This window comes from Triturus cristatus, chromosome 4_1 (assembly GCF_964204655.1).
Source record: "Triturus cristatus chromosome 4_1, aTriCri1.1, whole genome shotgun sequence".
In the NCBI taxonomy this organism is placed as follows: domain Eukaryota; kingdom Metazoa; phylum Chordata; class Amphibia; order Caudata; family Salamandridae; genus Triturus; species Triturus cristatus.
In genome coordinates, this window is record NC_140585.1 from 97915619 (window position 1) to 97932583 (window position 16965).

The 16965-nt window shown below is 42.5% G+C and overlaps 1 protein-coding gene across 2 annotated transcripts in view; it reads left to right on the top strand.

The window, feature by feature from the left end:
* LOC146839641 (uncharacterized) overlaps positions 1 to 16965 on the top strand; it is a 712826-nt gene that overhangs the window by 357151 nt on the left and 338710 nt on the right. For both annotated transcript variants that reach the window (XM_085650377.1, XM_085650376.1), the window contains exon 6: positions 10829 to 10933. In XM_085650377.1, coding sequence (XP_085506503.1) covers positions 10829 to 10933 — 105 coding nt within the window. The remainder of the gene's footprint in view (positions 1 to 10828; positions 10934 to 16965) is intronic.

Below are 16965 nucleotides of genomic sequence, written 5' to 3' on the forward strand. Positions count from 1 at the left end.
AGTACTGGACACTCGTTCTTATAATGACCCTCCTTTTTACAATAGGCACACTGATTCCATGCTAACTGTTGTCGAGGAAATCCATAATTAAATCTTTGGGACATCCCTTGCTGGAATTGTGGCTGTTGCTGAAACGGGGATCGCTGCTGTAAATCTGACTGGTTCGAGCGAGGCGGATATGCCTGCTGCAATAGTACTTTAGTCTTTAAATCTTTTGTTTTCTTTTCTGACTTTTCCTTCTCTTCTTTCTCTCTATTCTCGTAATACTGGGCAGTTGCAAGTATCTGTGCTGTCGTCGATACTGCCCATGCGCTTTCGGAATCCTTTAACTTATTACTAAGCTCAGGTAGTAAATTAAACACGAACTTATCGACAAACAACCTCTGACCTCCCTCGGTACTCATATCTTGCCCACTGTGGTCTACGAAGGTCTCTTCAAATCTAGTGAAGAAGTCAGAGACGCTTTCGTCCTTCTTCTGTTTGCATGCCGATAGTTTATCCCAATTTACCCGTAACGCTGGCATCAGCGTTTTCATCAGATTAATTATTCTGCCAGGTAAGTCAGCAATCAGAGGTTCAGGTTTGGCTCCGCCAACTTGTTGTGCGTCTGCCGCTACAATAGCTGGCCAATCACCTCCTAAGGCGACTGGGTGGTTCTCTTGCCGAATCTTGGCCCATATAGGCTGTGGCACTACGTTGCCAAATAGCATTTCGATATCTGCCAAATTCATGATACACGCTTGGACTGTTTGCATCAACTCTTTATAATAACCAGCAGGATTTTTACGCGGGTCTGGCAACGCTTGTTTTACTGCTAATACTTCAGCTCGCTTCCAAGGGATGTGTATCCACACTCTCTGGAATTGCGCTGGAGCAGCTACAATATTATTAGCCCCATCAGCGGCAACTGCTTCGCGCCATATGGGCGGAACTTCCCTCATCGGATACTGACCTCGTCTTTTCCTAGTAATCGGTGAACCATCATGGTCCCTTGGTATTCGAAGAGGGGAATCATCCCTATACGCTAAAATCAATTCTATCGCTTTCCCTACTTCTGAACCTATCACCAATCCTGCGGCGAATTTCTGCTGAATATTTATCAGATCAGAGGGGACAGTATCTAAGTCATCATCATCCCATTTTTCACGTACAAGAGAACACATCACGTCAAAAACATAACGTTGAGTTGGTTCGTTCCATTGCATAAAGGTGTCTAACACTCTTTGTGCATCATACTTCGCAGCTTTCGACATCCACCTAAGAGCCGTCGAATCTAACATTTCTTGTTCCTGGGGACCAGGAAGCTGGCTACGTCTCTGTATAGAGTCAGAAACGGGGGTCCCAATTAAAGACCTGTAGAGAGGAGTTAAAATGTTAGTTACAGAGTCGGTTATCTTCCGACGAACGGAAAGCGGAGTCAGAATGACTGGGCTTGGGGACAGGGCAGCTGAAGCAGATGATATAGTAAGGGTGGGAGTAGTAGGTAAAGCAGTTTGCGAAATGACAGGCAAAGGCAGAATAGGCGACCCAGGAAGAGGGGGCGCCGTAGGAACATTAACCACGGGAAGGACAGGAGCTGGAATCAAAGGAAGTGGACCACCTATTCCAGGCTGACCAGCAGCTGGCTGTACAACAGGTAGTAACTGTGGTGCTGTAATACCCTGTGCATACGGTGGAGGTGAGCTCAACAGGTAAGACAACAGAGGATCCTTTTCAAGGTCCTCTATCGGCTTAGCAGGACAAGATGGCAATACAGGGTAACATTTATCAATTGCCAAATTATATTTTCTATTCGCCATCTCCATTGCTTTTTCAGTCTCGTTGACATGCAGCTGCCTAGCAGACTCCATTAAAGTCAACCCTTTCTCTTTCTGTTCTTTCTTGTCTTCCTAATTTCTCTCTGTTTGGCTTCTTTACGCCATACGCGAAAAGAATCAAACATTGCCGGCCGGGCTTTCCTCTTAAACAACTTCATTTCTAGATTGTCTAGGATTTCACTTCCGAAGCTACCATGCGATGGCCAACTGAGGACACCATCTTTTCTGGTATAACGAACCCATACTTCATTATACGCAATAGGACCCACACCATGTTTACAATAGAGCTCATATGTAGGAGTTCCAATCGGAGGAACCGAACACGAATCCTCCAACCGGGAATCCCCGTTGCAACGTAACCAGGACGAGAAACAATTACTATTTTTAGTCATGACAAACGAAGACAAATTCCAACCAAAATGCGCAGAGAACTTAGGCTTACCAAAATGAACCAATACCAAAAACAAAGATTATCCTAACAAGAGCAACCAATGATAATCTACGAATCCAAAACAAACGTATCCAGATAACCAAACTGAGCACGACCCACTTAATACTTAACTGAAATGTGGAAGACGTCACCAAGGAGAACCCGTCTACGTCTCGCCGTACTAAGGTCTGCACCTCGGGTCCAAGACAGGGCGACAGTCAGGGCAGCGGTCCTCTGTAGCCGTCTGGGAACGGGAACCCTCGTGGAAGAGATCGTTGGGCCACTTTTACGACATGCAGGGATCGATGAAGCGGGGTACCTCCCTCCGGAATCTTCACACGAAGCTCCTCGAACTTTTCAGGCTTTGGACCGGTACCAGATGACGTCGCCCCACGTTGGGCGCCAAATTGAGGTTCTGGACTTTTAAGAGTCCAGAGGTGTCAGGGAAACAACACCCGAAGACCCCTGAGTTCCTCCTGTCTCGGTGCACAAAATAAACAGAGACGCGGGTTTCTCGATGGCGGCGTCAAAGACCAAGGTTTATTTACTGCAGGGACACAGAAGTCATAGGAACCACACAGAGGCAGAATCTACGAGACTGTTCAAATTGCATTAAGTGGGTTGCTCCTTAAATACACGAAAAATGTCTTGAGGCAACATTACACGAATATTTCTCATGCCCAACCCGGTATCCCAAACAGACAATAAATATACATCAAACAATAATTAGTCGTAGGTTTTCGGTATTCGATCTGATCCCCTTGTCAGTTCTCCATTCTTTGCCCGATCCTCCCCATCATAAAAATCGTAACCTCCCCATTGTAAAAGCCCAGAAGGAGAGGAGCAGAGCCAGGTGCAAGGATTGAAAAGCAGGATAAGAGGTGTTTATGGATCATAAACGGGCATGGCTATCGTCTTCGGCCTCTTGGTCAGGACAATGGACACAAGAACCAGTATAGCAGGACTGGCCTCAGGCAAGGGAAGCAGCTTGATTCTACCTAGTCATGTAGCGTCAGCCTTTCTCGGGACTCGAGCTTACGTGTCCTTAACAAGGTGATCCTGCTGGGGTCATCGTCCGTTCATTGACTATGTGAGGGCAAGAAACAAAAATGGACGCCGTATCTAAAATGGATGCCATGACCTGACAACAGAATGCCCTATTCTTCAGTGAATTCAAGCTCGTTGCGTAGCGAAAATACTGTCATGTATATAATGGATCATTTGCGGTTCATTGGTACCAAAATCGTGTCAGTACTACGATACCGAATACTCGGGTTCGGATCGCTACGGAACCTCACTAGCTGACGAAATCATATGTACCAGAAGAGTCAATTGGATTGGTAGCTCATGTAAGAATTGTGTTGGTGACTGTATTGTTGTTAACTTTAGAAACCCTTACCTTGCCTCTATTGTCTTGAGGAAAGGTAATTCCACCCCCTACCGTGGTCAAGGCATTTATCTCCGCTCCCTTGGTTATTTCTATAGGCATTTGCATAACCAGCCTAGTATTGACCGTGAGAGGTTGGGGACAAGAGACTTTAACCTGCACACTACCTATAATGTGGCAACATCTAACAAATTCCAGCCCCTGAGTGGTTTGGATTCTAATGATTGACTGGGAACTGACCAGGCGGATACAAGGGTGGAAGTTGTCTCCATTGAAGCTTTGGGAGGTGAGGTTAATCTTGGGGTAGTTGACCTAGAGGCACCTGGAGTAAATAATAGTCCTGTGGACGATATCACTAAGGACAACAGCCGTTGTGAAGATGTATGATTGGACTACGACGACGGGGGTGGACCCCCCCCATGGATTAGTGTTTCGCCTAACCATTGTGGCCCAATTCCCTTGTGCTCAATGCACTCCAAAAACTCTAACCCCCGGGTATGTTCTATTGGTAGTTGGAACGTAGCAGGTATTTCCTCTAAGGATGCCTGTTTGGGTTGGTTGGAGTTTATTAATCTTTTTAACATTATATGTTTTCAAGAGACCTGGTGTTTGGACCAACCTAATTACAATGGGTACATTTCCTATCATTTACCAGCCGTGGCATCCCCTTCAGGTAGGGCAAAAGGAGGGCTTCTGGTCTTGATTTCAGTGGATCTCCCCATTGTGCTAAAAAAACATATTTTGGTTGGGGTCCACTCCCAGATCTTATGGCTTTATCAGGAGCATGGGAGAAATGTTCTTTTAATAAACTTTTACAATAATGTTTTTGATAACACTAGGCATCAGGTTGTGTTAGCACTAGAGACCGCCTTGGCTGATATTCTAATGGAGCATGATACCGTTTTTGATTACATATGGGTGGGAGATTTTAACTCTGTTGCTTGTCCACTTTCCTTTCAAAGGGTTTGTGGTTTTAATGATAATTTAGGAGCTGAAGTTCCCCATTTCCCACATGATAAATATGGAGAAGCTCTGAATAAAATCCTAACCACCTATGATATGGAAATGCTGGTTAATGCTAAAAACGATTGTGGAAATATAATCCCTACCTTTAGGGGAAGAAATGCAAATATCGTAATTGATTTTATTTGCATATCCTCTAGTCTTAGTCCGTGGTGTTTAACACCGGTAGTTGTGGATAATGCGCTTAGCGACCACAATTGTATCACCATTGAGACTTTTCTATGGAAAGTGAAGCAGGGTGCAAACACGCGTACCATAGTTAACATTGAACCGCACTGACCTAATGGATTCCGGATTAGATGGAAAGGAGAAAAAGCGGAGCTTGTGTCAAACTCCATTGTTGCAGGTTGTCTGGTAGACATTTCTGCCATTTTAGAAAGTAAGGTGGTTACTGATCAAGTTGTGCAAAATTTTATTAAAATTAACCATTTTATTGACAACAAATTTACGAATCATGGTAAGGTTAAGGTATCCAAACAAAAGGGGTGGTTCGACCATGTTAGTACTATTGCACTGAAGGAGATTAAAGATGCTCTGCGAGCTAAGCCAAGAGACAACAGCAAGATTAGAGACCTGAGAGCCACCTATCAGGCAGCTGTTAAGAATAGGAAGGCTGAATTAAGGAAAGAAGCGTGGGATAAACTCGATTTGGCGGCAGTCACAGCTGATTCTTCTTTATTTTGGGATACGGTTAACTGTCCGTTCCTAAAGGATGACAAGATGCCTGTATTGATGGCTAATGTAAGTGAGGAGAACTGGGTTTCTCACTTTTCGGAAATTTTTGATTCAGTTAAACAGTGGGGTGACCAGAAAGAAGACTGGCCTATCATACCCCTGAATATCTCTATAGCCGAAGTACGGGGAAGTATCACCCTGAGTAACGGGGGGAAGGCACAGGGCCCCGACGGGGTGCCTATTGACCTGTATAAACTAGACCCCGATTTGTGGGGCCCATTGTTGACTAAAGTTTTTAATGCGGCAGTTTGCAATAGAGTCCCACCTACATGGGAGGAATCCCTTATTATTCCGATATATAAGAAGGGAGACAGGGGGGATGCGAAGAATTATCGTCTAATCTCCCTCCTTGATTCCTCAGTAAAAATTATGAGCAGGGTGCTTCTGGTCAGGCTGGAAGAGTGGGCTGACTCCAACAACATCTTGGCCAATTGTCAGTATGGTTTTAGGAAGGCTCGAGGGACTATTGAGCAATGTCTCAACCTCGACCTCCTTATAGGGAAGTATACGAGGGCAAAAAAAGGTTATCTTTATCTCTGCTTTGCAGATTTGAGTAGCGCCTTCGATATGGTTGACCATAGTATATTATGGGCCAAATTATTGGAATTGGGGGCGCCCGAGGGTATAATATATTTCCTGGCGCGATTATATTCCAACCTTAGCACCAGTGTTGGTTATGGACCGGGGGGGGGAGTGCACCCCCAAGTTTAAGATAGGGCGTGGTATTCGACAAGGGTGTGTCCTTGCACCCCTTCTCTTTACCCTCTTTATAAATGAAGTTGATTCAGTTTTAAAAACAGTGGTGGCAGATGCTCCGAATATTAATGATTTTAAGATCCCGGTTTTACTTTATGCGGATGATGCCGTGATTTTATCTAGGACACCCATAGACTTACAACGTTTGATGGATAAGTTTTCTATGTTCATCCGTGATAGGAAATTATTGATTAATAAATCCAAAACCCACATTTTGGAATGTGGTTTGGGCTCTAAAAAACCCAATTCCTATTTCATCGATGGACAAAAAGTGCAAACGGTTAATTCCTTTAATTATCTTGGCATTAATTTTACTAAGAACGGCTGCTGGTCTAGTGATAATACTTATGTCCGGGCCAAGATGGCCAAATGTGCCAACGGGGTGTTTAAGTTTGCCAGTAAAATTGGGGATAAGCGGGTCAAAGACATGCTAACAATTTACCAAATGAGATGTCTTTCGATTGCTCTATATGGTGCTGGAGTCTGGGGCCATTACTCAGCCCGAAGCCTCCAAGTTGAAGAAAACCTTTTCTTAAAGAGACTTTTGTGTCTACCAATATCCGCCTCTAACGAATTGACGCATAGAGAGCTTGGGATACAACATCTCTCAGATAATATTACTTTAAGACCTTTAATGTTATGGCGAGCCGTTTGGTCCAAGGATGAGACATCTTTAAACAGAGCAATCATTAGTGATTGTCTTCAAATGGATGATCATATGAGGATCCCTTGGATCAAATTTGTAGCCAATAGCTTCTCAGAGATCTATGGATTTGACATTGGAAAGGATACACACATTGCTTCTAGTCTGTCCAAGGGCGAAATGAAGTTCATTTTCATGAGCCATATATCTGATGGGCGGGCGATGTTGGGTGGACATTCTTCTACAAGCTTGGTTTATGGAAGGTATTGCGAGACTGTTGGCTACCAACCATATTTGAGCTACGTTAACAGAGTTTCCCACCGTTTTGTATTAACCAGATTACGGTTGGGGATTGTGCACCATTTGGTCGCTTTCCCCAATATTAAAAAATATCCAAATGGCCCCTGTCTATGTGATCACAAATCTGCACAAAGTACCATGCATCTTTTACTGTTTTGTAAATGTTATGGTCATCTTCGTTCAGTCTTCCTAAAACCTAACTTCTTAAAATATGGTACACGTAATGTCCATGATTCAATGAAGTTGTTTTTTAACCTTAATCCTGATGTCTGTTTTTTTTACTGCAACCTTTCTCCTTCAAGTGATCAAAGCTAGGAACAGCATGATATTTTAATGGTTTTTTAAAATTTATATTGATTTGTATTTATGATAATTGGTCCTGTTTATTTTGTTTTTCGATGTATGTATATATGTGCTTTTATGGACTTTGTGTTAAGCTCCGAATAAAGCTTTATGAATTGAATTGACTGAGTATTTTTCCTAGATGTTTGTCGTATTCTGTTATCAGCCCTTTGGTGCACCCTGTTCTTGTACCCTCTGGCCATGAATTGCTGCTCCACCTTTACCCACACTTTTATGCATATTTTGCCCTTTTGTTCATCTTTCAACTTTAATTTTGAATGTTAATTTGATTTTTCAAATTCCTCTTCCTTTTTCAATTCTTCATTTGCCAATTTCCCTTCATCTGCAGCTCTCATAATATTAATTACCCTTTCTTTATATTCACTAATAAATGCTAATTCGTCTTTATTTATTATACACACAGGATTAACTATGTTATTATTATGCATAGTGTATACAACACTTCTTATATACTTACCATACACCACATTCAGGGTATCCATACTAATATGAAATCTATCAATAGTAGGAATAAAATTGGTCAAGATAGGAAACGATGAGTCATCCACTAGGAAATAGACAAAAATACATGACATGACATTGCATTAGATAGCGCAACTTGTACATAGAAAACACCTTTCACACATAGTCAGGCTTTAGGGTGCCCACATAACACTCACTAATTTGTGTAATGCCCACATATTCCCAAATATGTCCTAATATAACTGTTGTCATTAAGACTATCACCAATAAACTGTTTATGTACAAATTCATCATTATTTTCTATGCTCGTAACTTATCACCTTGTTAATTTTAGAAACACATGCCACTGGAAATTGTAAAACCAACATTTGTATAGATTCCCTACAATTTTGCAGCATCTTTCATTTCTTATTTTTTCTGACACCATAAAAATGAGTGTGGCCTATAAAAATCCAACTACAGTAATGACCATACACGATGCCTGGCCAGCTTTTCATGGATACGCACATATCTCTCCCTCCTCCCCGCAGCCCCGTACACCGTGAACTGAACTTTTGGCACTGGACTGATAAGGTAACTTTTCAAGGGAGACTAACCTTGTCCCTCTATCTAACCCGCACTCCATTGTGGTCAGCCTGAACTTGTTACTTTCTCCTGGTCTCCCACAACTAGATAGTCATGATTGACTCTTTGCTATTATTTGCTTTACTCTATTTGCCTGAAATGGTGTGGGATTGTTCTTGTGATCTGTTTTCACTTTGTTACTGTTTCAAATGGGCATAAATACTTTACACATTGCCTTTCAGTTAAGTCTGACTGCTCTGTGCGAAGCTACCAGCGGAGTGAGCACAAACTAATTGTCGGTTTGTTTGGGACTTCATCCTGACAAGAAATGTGGTTGCTGCTTGACAAGGTCTTTACCCCCCTCAACCAGTAACCTAATTTCTTACACAGAGCATTTAATCTGTTCAATCTGTGGTTTGGAAAATGCTCAATGAAAACTCCTGTGAGGTTTCTCTACCCCATCCCTCCTCTTCAAAGCTAAAACTGTTCATTCCCACCTGGAGGCAGACGTTTAAGCATAGCTTTGGCAACAACACAAAAAATATCTCCTCAAAGTTCAAAGGTTAAACGATTGATTCTGGGTTTGTTCCACCTTCCTTTCAGTTTACATTGTAGGTGTCTAGTTGCAGTTTTTTCTTATAAATTACCTTTATCTATTATATACCAAAATGATTGTCCTTCAAAGCTTTTTTATCAATATAAAATGATCCTTTTTTTGCAATGGTAATTATTTAGTGATGAATTCATACTTATTCATAATTCATTCCTTGAGTGCCATGACCCAGTGCATTTCAGGCCATATAACCCGTCTTGAGGGAACCAAAATCATCTTTTAACTTGCATGTTTAATGGTTTAGAGAATCTTATGTGGTTCTACACCATCCTTAAAACATGTTGCTAAACAGCAATAGAATCATGAAAAGAAATGCCAAACACAAGATTTGAGAGCAAAAATAAATGACTTCTCCAGCTTTAAGTGTAAATAGTAAGATCATCTACAAACATGAGAAGAACTCAGCTGTCTTTTTCACAAAGACAAAGGGAAAAGTTCCCCCTGCACCCTACTCCTGCCAGTCTACTTAATCTATTCAATGTACATATGTTTGTGCACTTTATTTCAATTTAACTTGCATTTATTTTTAGCTTAATTACTTTCTGGTGATTATTTAATCATACTGTTTCTCTTTATGGTATTGCCATGGTCCTGTTAAAATAATTTGATTGATGAATGTTTTAGTATTTGCTGAATCTAGAAACTATCTAGTCAATAGTTAACAATACAAACAACAGCACCCTATATAAAAAAATCATACTCCATGGTGGCACCCCATGGGGTTGGTCTTTGGACAACAAATACTAGTACCCTCCATCCCCCACAAATGAGACCTGGTCCATATAATTGCAAGAGGGCACCAGAACAAATGAATTGGAATGTGAAAACTAGATGAAAATGCATACATAAAAGTGAGGATGTGCCACTGTGTCTAAAAACTGTGTCACTGGAAAACTGACCAGAGTACATCAGCAAAGAAACAGAAGCACTGATGCCACTTTTCATAACTTGTCTGTGTATATCACCCAAGTAAAGCAAACTTTAATTTCTGCAAGGTCACACCGGTGTTTCAAACCTGGGACATGCCTCACTGATGCTCAGTCCAATACCAGTTCTTGAGTACCTACCTTTGAGGACCTGAATGATGAAGGCAGATTTAGAACATAAAGCCACCAGCACTTGATGTTAATTACTCAATTTGTTGTAAGGTATTGAAAATCACTACATGGCACTAAAACGCCGTACCAAAAGGGTGATCTTAACCTTTGATTGAAAATGGGTAAATGTTATATCATTGACTTGGTGGCGACCACAAGGGAGCAGTCTCCAATCAATGTTCCCATGTGAAGAAGAAACAGAGGCACTGGAGAGGTAGCATCACTCTTCTGCTAGGTTTCAAAGGAAGAAAATACCTAAAGGTTAGTCCAAGAGAGGTATAGACCATCCTCCAATAAGAGAAAGGGAATGCAAAATAATCATAAGTAACTGAGTGACTGCCTTATATGGTCACCCTACTGGAATATCACAAGTCCCATTCTAGGCTGCACTTTCAGAAGTAAGATAAATTAGGACTTTAAGATAAGCAGAATTAAGTTGTATATATTTATATGGTCACATTTTATTTTAAGCACATCCCAAAGCAAGGGCTCTGTATTCATATCTGTTTTCCTAACAACATCTGTGAGATGTTTCTTTCTGTCATTTCATTTTCCCCTCTTTCCATGTTACGTCACACAGTCAATATCCACATGGGTTTCTTACGGGAATGTTTATGCTTTTTATCTTATTTTTCTAGTTTCTGACACCAATCCCTCACGCTGCAACACCCACAACTGCAAGTATGGCTCTTGCTCGTCTGGAGAATGCGTTTGTAAATCCGAATACCATGGAGCAACCTGTGGTGAGAAAGAACTATTAATTAAAAAAAAAATCATTTGCCTTTTAAAGGTAATATTTTGTGCTCATGAGAAAATATTTTCTTTAAAAGTGGAACCTGGAAAGTGTTGTAGTCCATATACATATGTTATGTTTAGGGGTAGGAGATGAACTCTTCTCCGCTGGTGGAGTTCACTGAGTTCTGGCACTCTGGGGAAGATTTACAAGCCCCTTGCGCCACTTTTGCGTCACTTTTAACATGGGAAAAGTGACGCAAACGTGGTGCATGGGGCTTGTAAATCTGCCCCTCTGTGTTCCACGTGGAGCATGGAGTTCAGCAAAAAAATCCACCAGCCACCGGTGGAGTGGAGTTCACTGGCGTGTTGCAGTGCTGCTCACCACCCCTCTCACCAGCACTGAAGATCTACACATCCCACATGGCAAGCTTGGGCGCAATAGAACAGACCCCTGACCCTATGGCAGCTTATCATACTGCACCCTTTCCCTCTAATCCCTTGATGTTGAGGCTGGAAGTTAGGTGGGAGCCCCTCATATTAGCATCATGTTATCGCTGGAGAGGGATTGCATGCAATACATGCAGTCTTGGAATCGGGAGACAGACAGACAGGAAGTTGGATCGTATGGAGTAATGGAGTCTAGGCATTCAGAGGGTAAGGGCTTCTGAGGATTCCTAGTTTCTGGAGTCCAGGGGACAGAATGGGCCCTGAGGATGAGATTACAGGTGCTGAATGCACAGTGAGGGTGGGAAGCGCTGCATGAAGTGATGGTTGTAAAATTAATTTTCACAATAGAATACGTGTTACCTCCATTCTGCATCTCCAGACTGCCTTACTCACATTATGGACCCCTGGATAGGGTACATGATATTTTGAAGTTTAAATTCCAACACATGGAAATGCAGAAGCATACAATAGGTAATCTCTAGAGGCACACAGATATTTGAGAGGCGGGGCCAGAGAAGTGGTAAGCGTTCCACAAAAATCACCTCCATTATAGCACCAATTAACTTATATCAAAAACACTTGCTTCTGTTAGGTTTCTTTGACGAGGAATGCTAGCAAGCACATAAACCTATTATTTCTTTTGCGAACTAATTATGAACAGGACAGGGCACTTCAGCATTGCCCATGTGTGCTCTTAGACAATGGAAGGGAGTAACATGTAGCTGTGGGGACTCTAACATTATGGGGCTGATTGTGATCTCCTCCGGAAAGCATTCTGACCGTTTCATAATTGCAAAATGCAAGTGAGAATAATATGTATAAGTATACACTCAAGATAAATGTTAGAGAGGAATCCAATCTCTCTTTCAAAAGGGCTGATTAATGCGTAAGCGGTCCTTTGGAAAAACAGCTGTAACTGCTCAGAACTACTAGCAAGTCATCGCAGCGTGCTCCGTGCCGACCATACCAGCATCTCGGACCGAAACTGGAAGTCAAGATTGCGCAATTGAGTATGGACCACATGCCATTGTAGTCTATTACTACTATTTTTACCTTGTACTCCTCCCGATAAGGAGATTGAATACATTTTTCTATTGGAAGCCCCGTTATTGAATATTGTTTGTCCTGATGATGACCACTCACACTTAATGTGGTTGAAACGCCGTCGACGCCTACATGTGGCCTTGATTGAAGAGGATGCAAGATTTGCTATTCTTGTTTTTTGTTTTGTCCAAACAGCTTATTTGTAATAATTTTCTCAGCCACTCCTTATGTTTACACTGTTTATTGCCTTTATGTTTGTTGTGTAACTTAGAGAGCGCCATTGTTTTCTGATTTTATATTATTGTCCTATTACATTTTGTATATTTTTGAATTTGTGTAGGGGTATCACTTGCTAAGAGTCTTATACTGTATACATTCTTTTATTTTTTTGTTTTGTTCTATGTGATCTATACTCTATATTTTTTGCAGTTTATGTTATATGGAATATACTACCTGAACCCTTGTTAGGATTCTAGTCTTTACCGTGCCTCTGGATCTGGTACTGGGGCTGACTATAGTGGTACCTAACAACTTTTAGACGGTTGACATTTACTCACTTAGCCATTCGGTGCCGGCTGCCTGTCTCTGACATACACTTCTGGAGTGGGTGACAGGTAGCTTCTGGCATCCCACAAGACCATAACACACAAAGGAAGAGTAGGTGTGCCTGCGCAGCAATCTGCATGCAGATGGCCCATCCCAAGGAGGATGGTAGGGAGGAGCTAACACTTACACCTGAAAAGATGATATCCTGTCCCCACCCTAGGGATTTATTACCCCCTGTAATGTGTCTAGAGAGAGGTCTGGAAGAAGGGGACCACTGTGCGCTTCAAAGCTTTCTTTCAAGTCTCCCCCACTTCAAATTCACTCCTGGGTATAAGTGCTGGAGCTCTGGCACTAACAAACCAGTAGACTTTTGGACCTGTGACCACTCTACCAGGGAGAAGAACCATTTTGCTGCTAAAAGGACTGCTACGCTATAGGTCTGCTGCTTTGCGGATCTCTGCATGATGTGCTGAGCTGCCTTCCTGCCTGCTGTTCTACTGACTGGGTGAGACCGATTGGGCCACATCACTTCAATCCAGAGTGAATACAAGGGGTTGTTGGCTTTTTCCCAAGTCTCAGGGATATCAAATAGGTGAACCACCTGAATCTGTGCCTAGACTCTATGCATTGGGAGTCTGCCCTACCATGTGGTGCCATCCCAGTCCTGGACCCTTGCGAGTGAGACCTTTAGTTGCTTGAACTCCCAAACTCACATGTTTGCACTGGATTTGTCATATCTGCCACAGTGTGAGTCGGAAACTGCACACTCTTGCCGCTGTTTGTAGTAGACTTGGCACCTCAGCGCAGAAACATGGTAGACTCCTGTGCAGTTCGTCCATGGCGTGATCTATGCAGCCTCATAACAGCAACATCACCCATATCAAGATTAACCCTGGGCGTAGTTTGCATAGTAGCACTACATGTAGCTACACGGAGTATACTTTGATCTATGTTCAGCTACTCCTCAAACTGCATAGCTGATAGCACTGTGTGCTTCTCTGCTCTGAGCAATAATTGCAAACAGCATCTTGCACAAGGCAAGTTATGATAAAATAAGTATTTCTGTCTTTATATGCTAAAATGCATATAGTCATTTCACAAAAGTGAAAATGATAAATTAGCAAGCAGTGAGAGAGGTGATGATTTTGGGATCCTCCCTAACCTAGGGAGAGAACCAAGCAGATGCCTTGAAAACAAAAAGCACATCTTCTTGAACGATTCAGCAGTGGTCCCGTCCTCTGAGGACCACTCCAAGCACAGTTATTGGCAAAAATACAATCCCAACCAAAGGCCCTGCAAAGCATTATGGGACAAGATTAGCAGTGGGCAGTGAATATTATAGTATCCAATATCAAAATAATTCTACAAAGAGCTGCAGGTCAACTAGTCGTTACTAGATGTCCCTCAGGAGTCAAATGCAAAAGCATTGAAATTATTGTTACATCAAGCTGCAGTTCCACTCGTCGTTACTAGATGCCTGTCACGAGTCAAATGCAAAAGCTTCATGAAAAGGTTTCAATTCTTTTGCATTTGACTCGTGAGGGACATCTAGAAACGACTAGTTGAACTGCAGCTCTTTGTAGAATTATTTTGATATTGGACACTATAATATTCACTGTCCACTGCTAATCTCGTCCCATAATGCTTTGCAGGGCCTTTGGTTGGGATTGTATTTTTGCCCATAATTGTGCTAGGGGTGGTCCTAGGAGGAAGGGACCACCACTGAATCGTTCACCAGCATTGTGCTCTTTGTGTTCAAGGCATCTGCTTGGTCCTCCCCCTAGGTTAGGGGGGATCCAAAAATCATCACCTCTCTCATTGCCTAATATTTTCATTCACAGTTCACTTTTTTGAATTGGTTATATTCTTTTTAGCATGTCAAATTGCTTTATCAAAGCATTTGTGGGTATTGTTGATATTGCTGCTACATTACGTGTTGTATTACAGTTTTTGCACTGTGCTACGTGCATTTTGTGTAGTACGTAGTAGTGCTCCGTGAGCGAAGCGTAGTACTATGCACAGGGTTAATCAACGTACTTCTCAACAGCTGATTCAAGGTCCCTGCTGCTAGCTTTTGCTCCCTTGCGGTCAGCCTGAACTCTTGACTTTGTCCTGGTCTAGTGCAACCCAATAGGTCATAGAAGAGCTTGTCGCTTCCAATCGCTCTTCTGGCTTTTTGATTCTATACAACTTTTGCCTAAAAGATTCCTATTGTCTGTGGTTGTTTGCTATTATATATAATCAGAGTTTATTTTTCTAAACAGTGTGGATTTGTTGTACAAATACTTTACACATTGCCTTCTAAGTTAAGCCTGTTGTGTTGCGACTTACCTTGACTAGGATCATGGTGCTTACTTTGACAAGGGTGCACTCCTCTCCCATCTAGAGACCCGGTTTCTAACATTGGTGATCAGCAGTGAGGATAGGACATGTGTTTCTGCAGTGCCATGCAATAGCTAGTTTAACACTACCCATCCACACTCAAGCCAGACTCAATTCCTTTTTCTTGCTTTGCCACTTTTGATTCAACCTCAACATCATGCCTCTGGCTGGATCTTCAACTGGAGCTGTGAATTTCAAGATGGACAATCTGGACGATTACACTGTGGTCAAGTTGCGAGGCTTTTGCACAAGGATGGGAGTACCTACCAAGGAGACACCTATAAGGAGTTCCAGAAGGCCCTGGTGTTGTGGGCAGTGGCCTAAACCTCAGAACATTATGAGATGGAGGGACCCATGGATAGATACCTTCAGGCATTGAGGGGGACACAACTGAATTACAGCTCTCTGGAAGAATGGGAAGCTGTGTCTCTGCCCATGGTCTATGCCCAGAGGAGATGAGGAAGTGACGTGAGAGGAGAGAATTCAAGCTACAGATGGTGAAAGGTAAGATCGAAGTCAATGCGAAAAGGGCTGAGGTGGATCAAGCCTTAGCCAAGAAGAAACTGTTATTGGCTCATGAATTGGGCCTGAAAGAGCTGGAGATCAAGGCCAGGCAGGCAGGCTGACTTTGGCATTGATGGTGGCAGCACAAACGCAGTACAGGCAGATGACAAAAGGTTCCATATACCCAAGGATTTGGTGCAGATTTATGTGGTGAGCGAAGACAATGATAAATGATTTTTGTTTTATGAGGATGCACTCAAGGTTCACTGGGCTCCAGAGGAACATGGGGGGCTGTTGTCTTTGGAAACACATGCCTACACTTGGGAGGGACACGCTTCCAACTCTAGAGTTTGAGGACCAGACCAAGTGCATTCCTATGAAGGCCATTTTGATTGCCAAATTTGGGCTGAATCCTGAAAAGTATCTCCAATGATTCAGGGACAGCCCGAAGCTCTAAAACCAATCCTGGGTAGATTTTGTTGATTATTACAGTAAGGCGCTGAATGGCTGGATGGGGGAAGCAAAGTTAGTGATTACAATTAGTTATGTTAGTTAATCATGAGAGAGCACAGGCTCATTATCTGTTTTACAGAGTTGCCCAAGCACCTTTTCAGCAGTAAGCTGAATGACCCCAGGACCTGTGGGCTAGCAAAAGAGTGTCCAGAAAAGTATTTGGGGCGACACCTACAAAGGCGGTCAGGGTTCCCACCAGAAGAAAAATGGGGGAAAAAAGCTTGAAAACAAGGAAATCTCAAAAGGCCCCCAAAGTAATTCCCTAGGAAGTAGTGGTCCTCAGTCCAATCCGTAGAAGAAGGGTTCCTTTGAGAGGGAGGTTTGTACCCCAGTGTACAGATTGCTAAAAGTATGGGCATATCAAGGGCGACTCCGTATGTCCAAATGGCCCACGATATTACCCTGACAGGACATTTATGGAAAGACAAGACCTTTGCCAGGTTTGTCTACTTTTGTTTGTCCCAAATGAAAATAGCCTCAAATACTTCTGCAGGTCTTGTTCCACCTTTTCAGGCCAGTGGTAAAATGGGGAAAATGAGCAAAGCTGCCCTGATAACATTACCCGGCATTGGCACTCCCTTTCAAAGAGTGTGGGCATCTACAT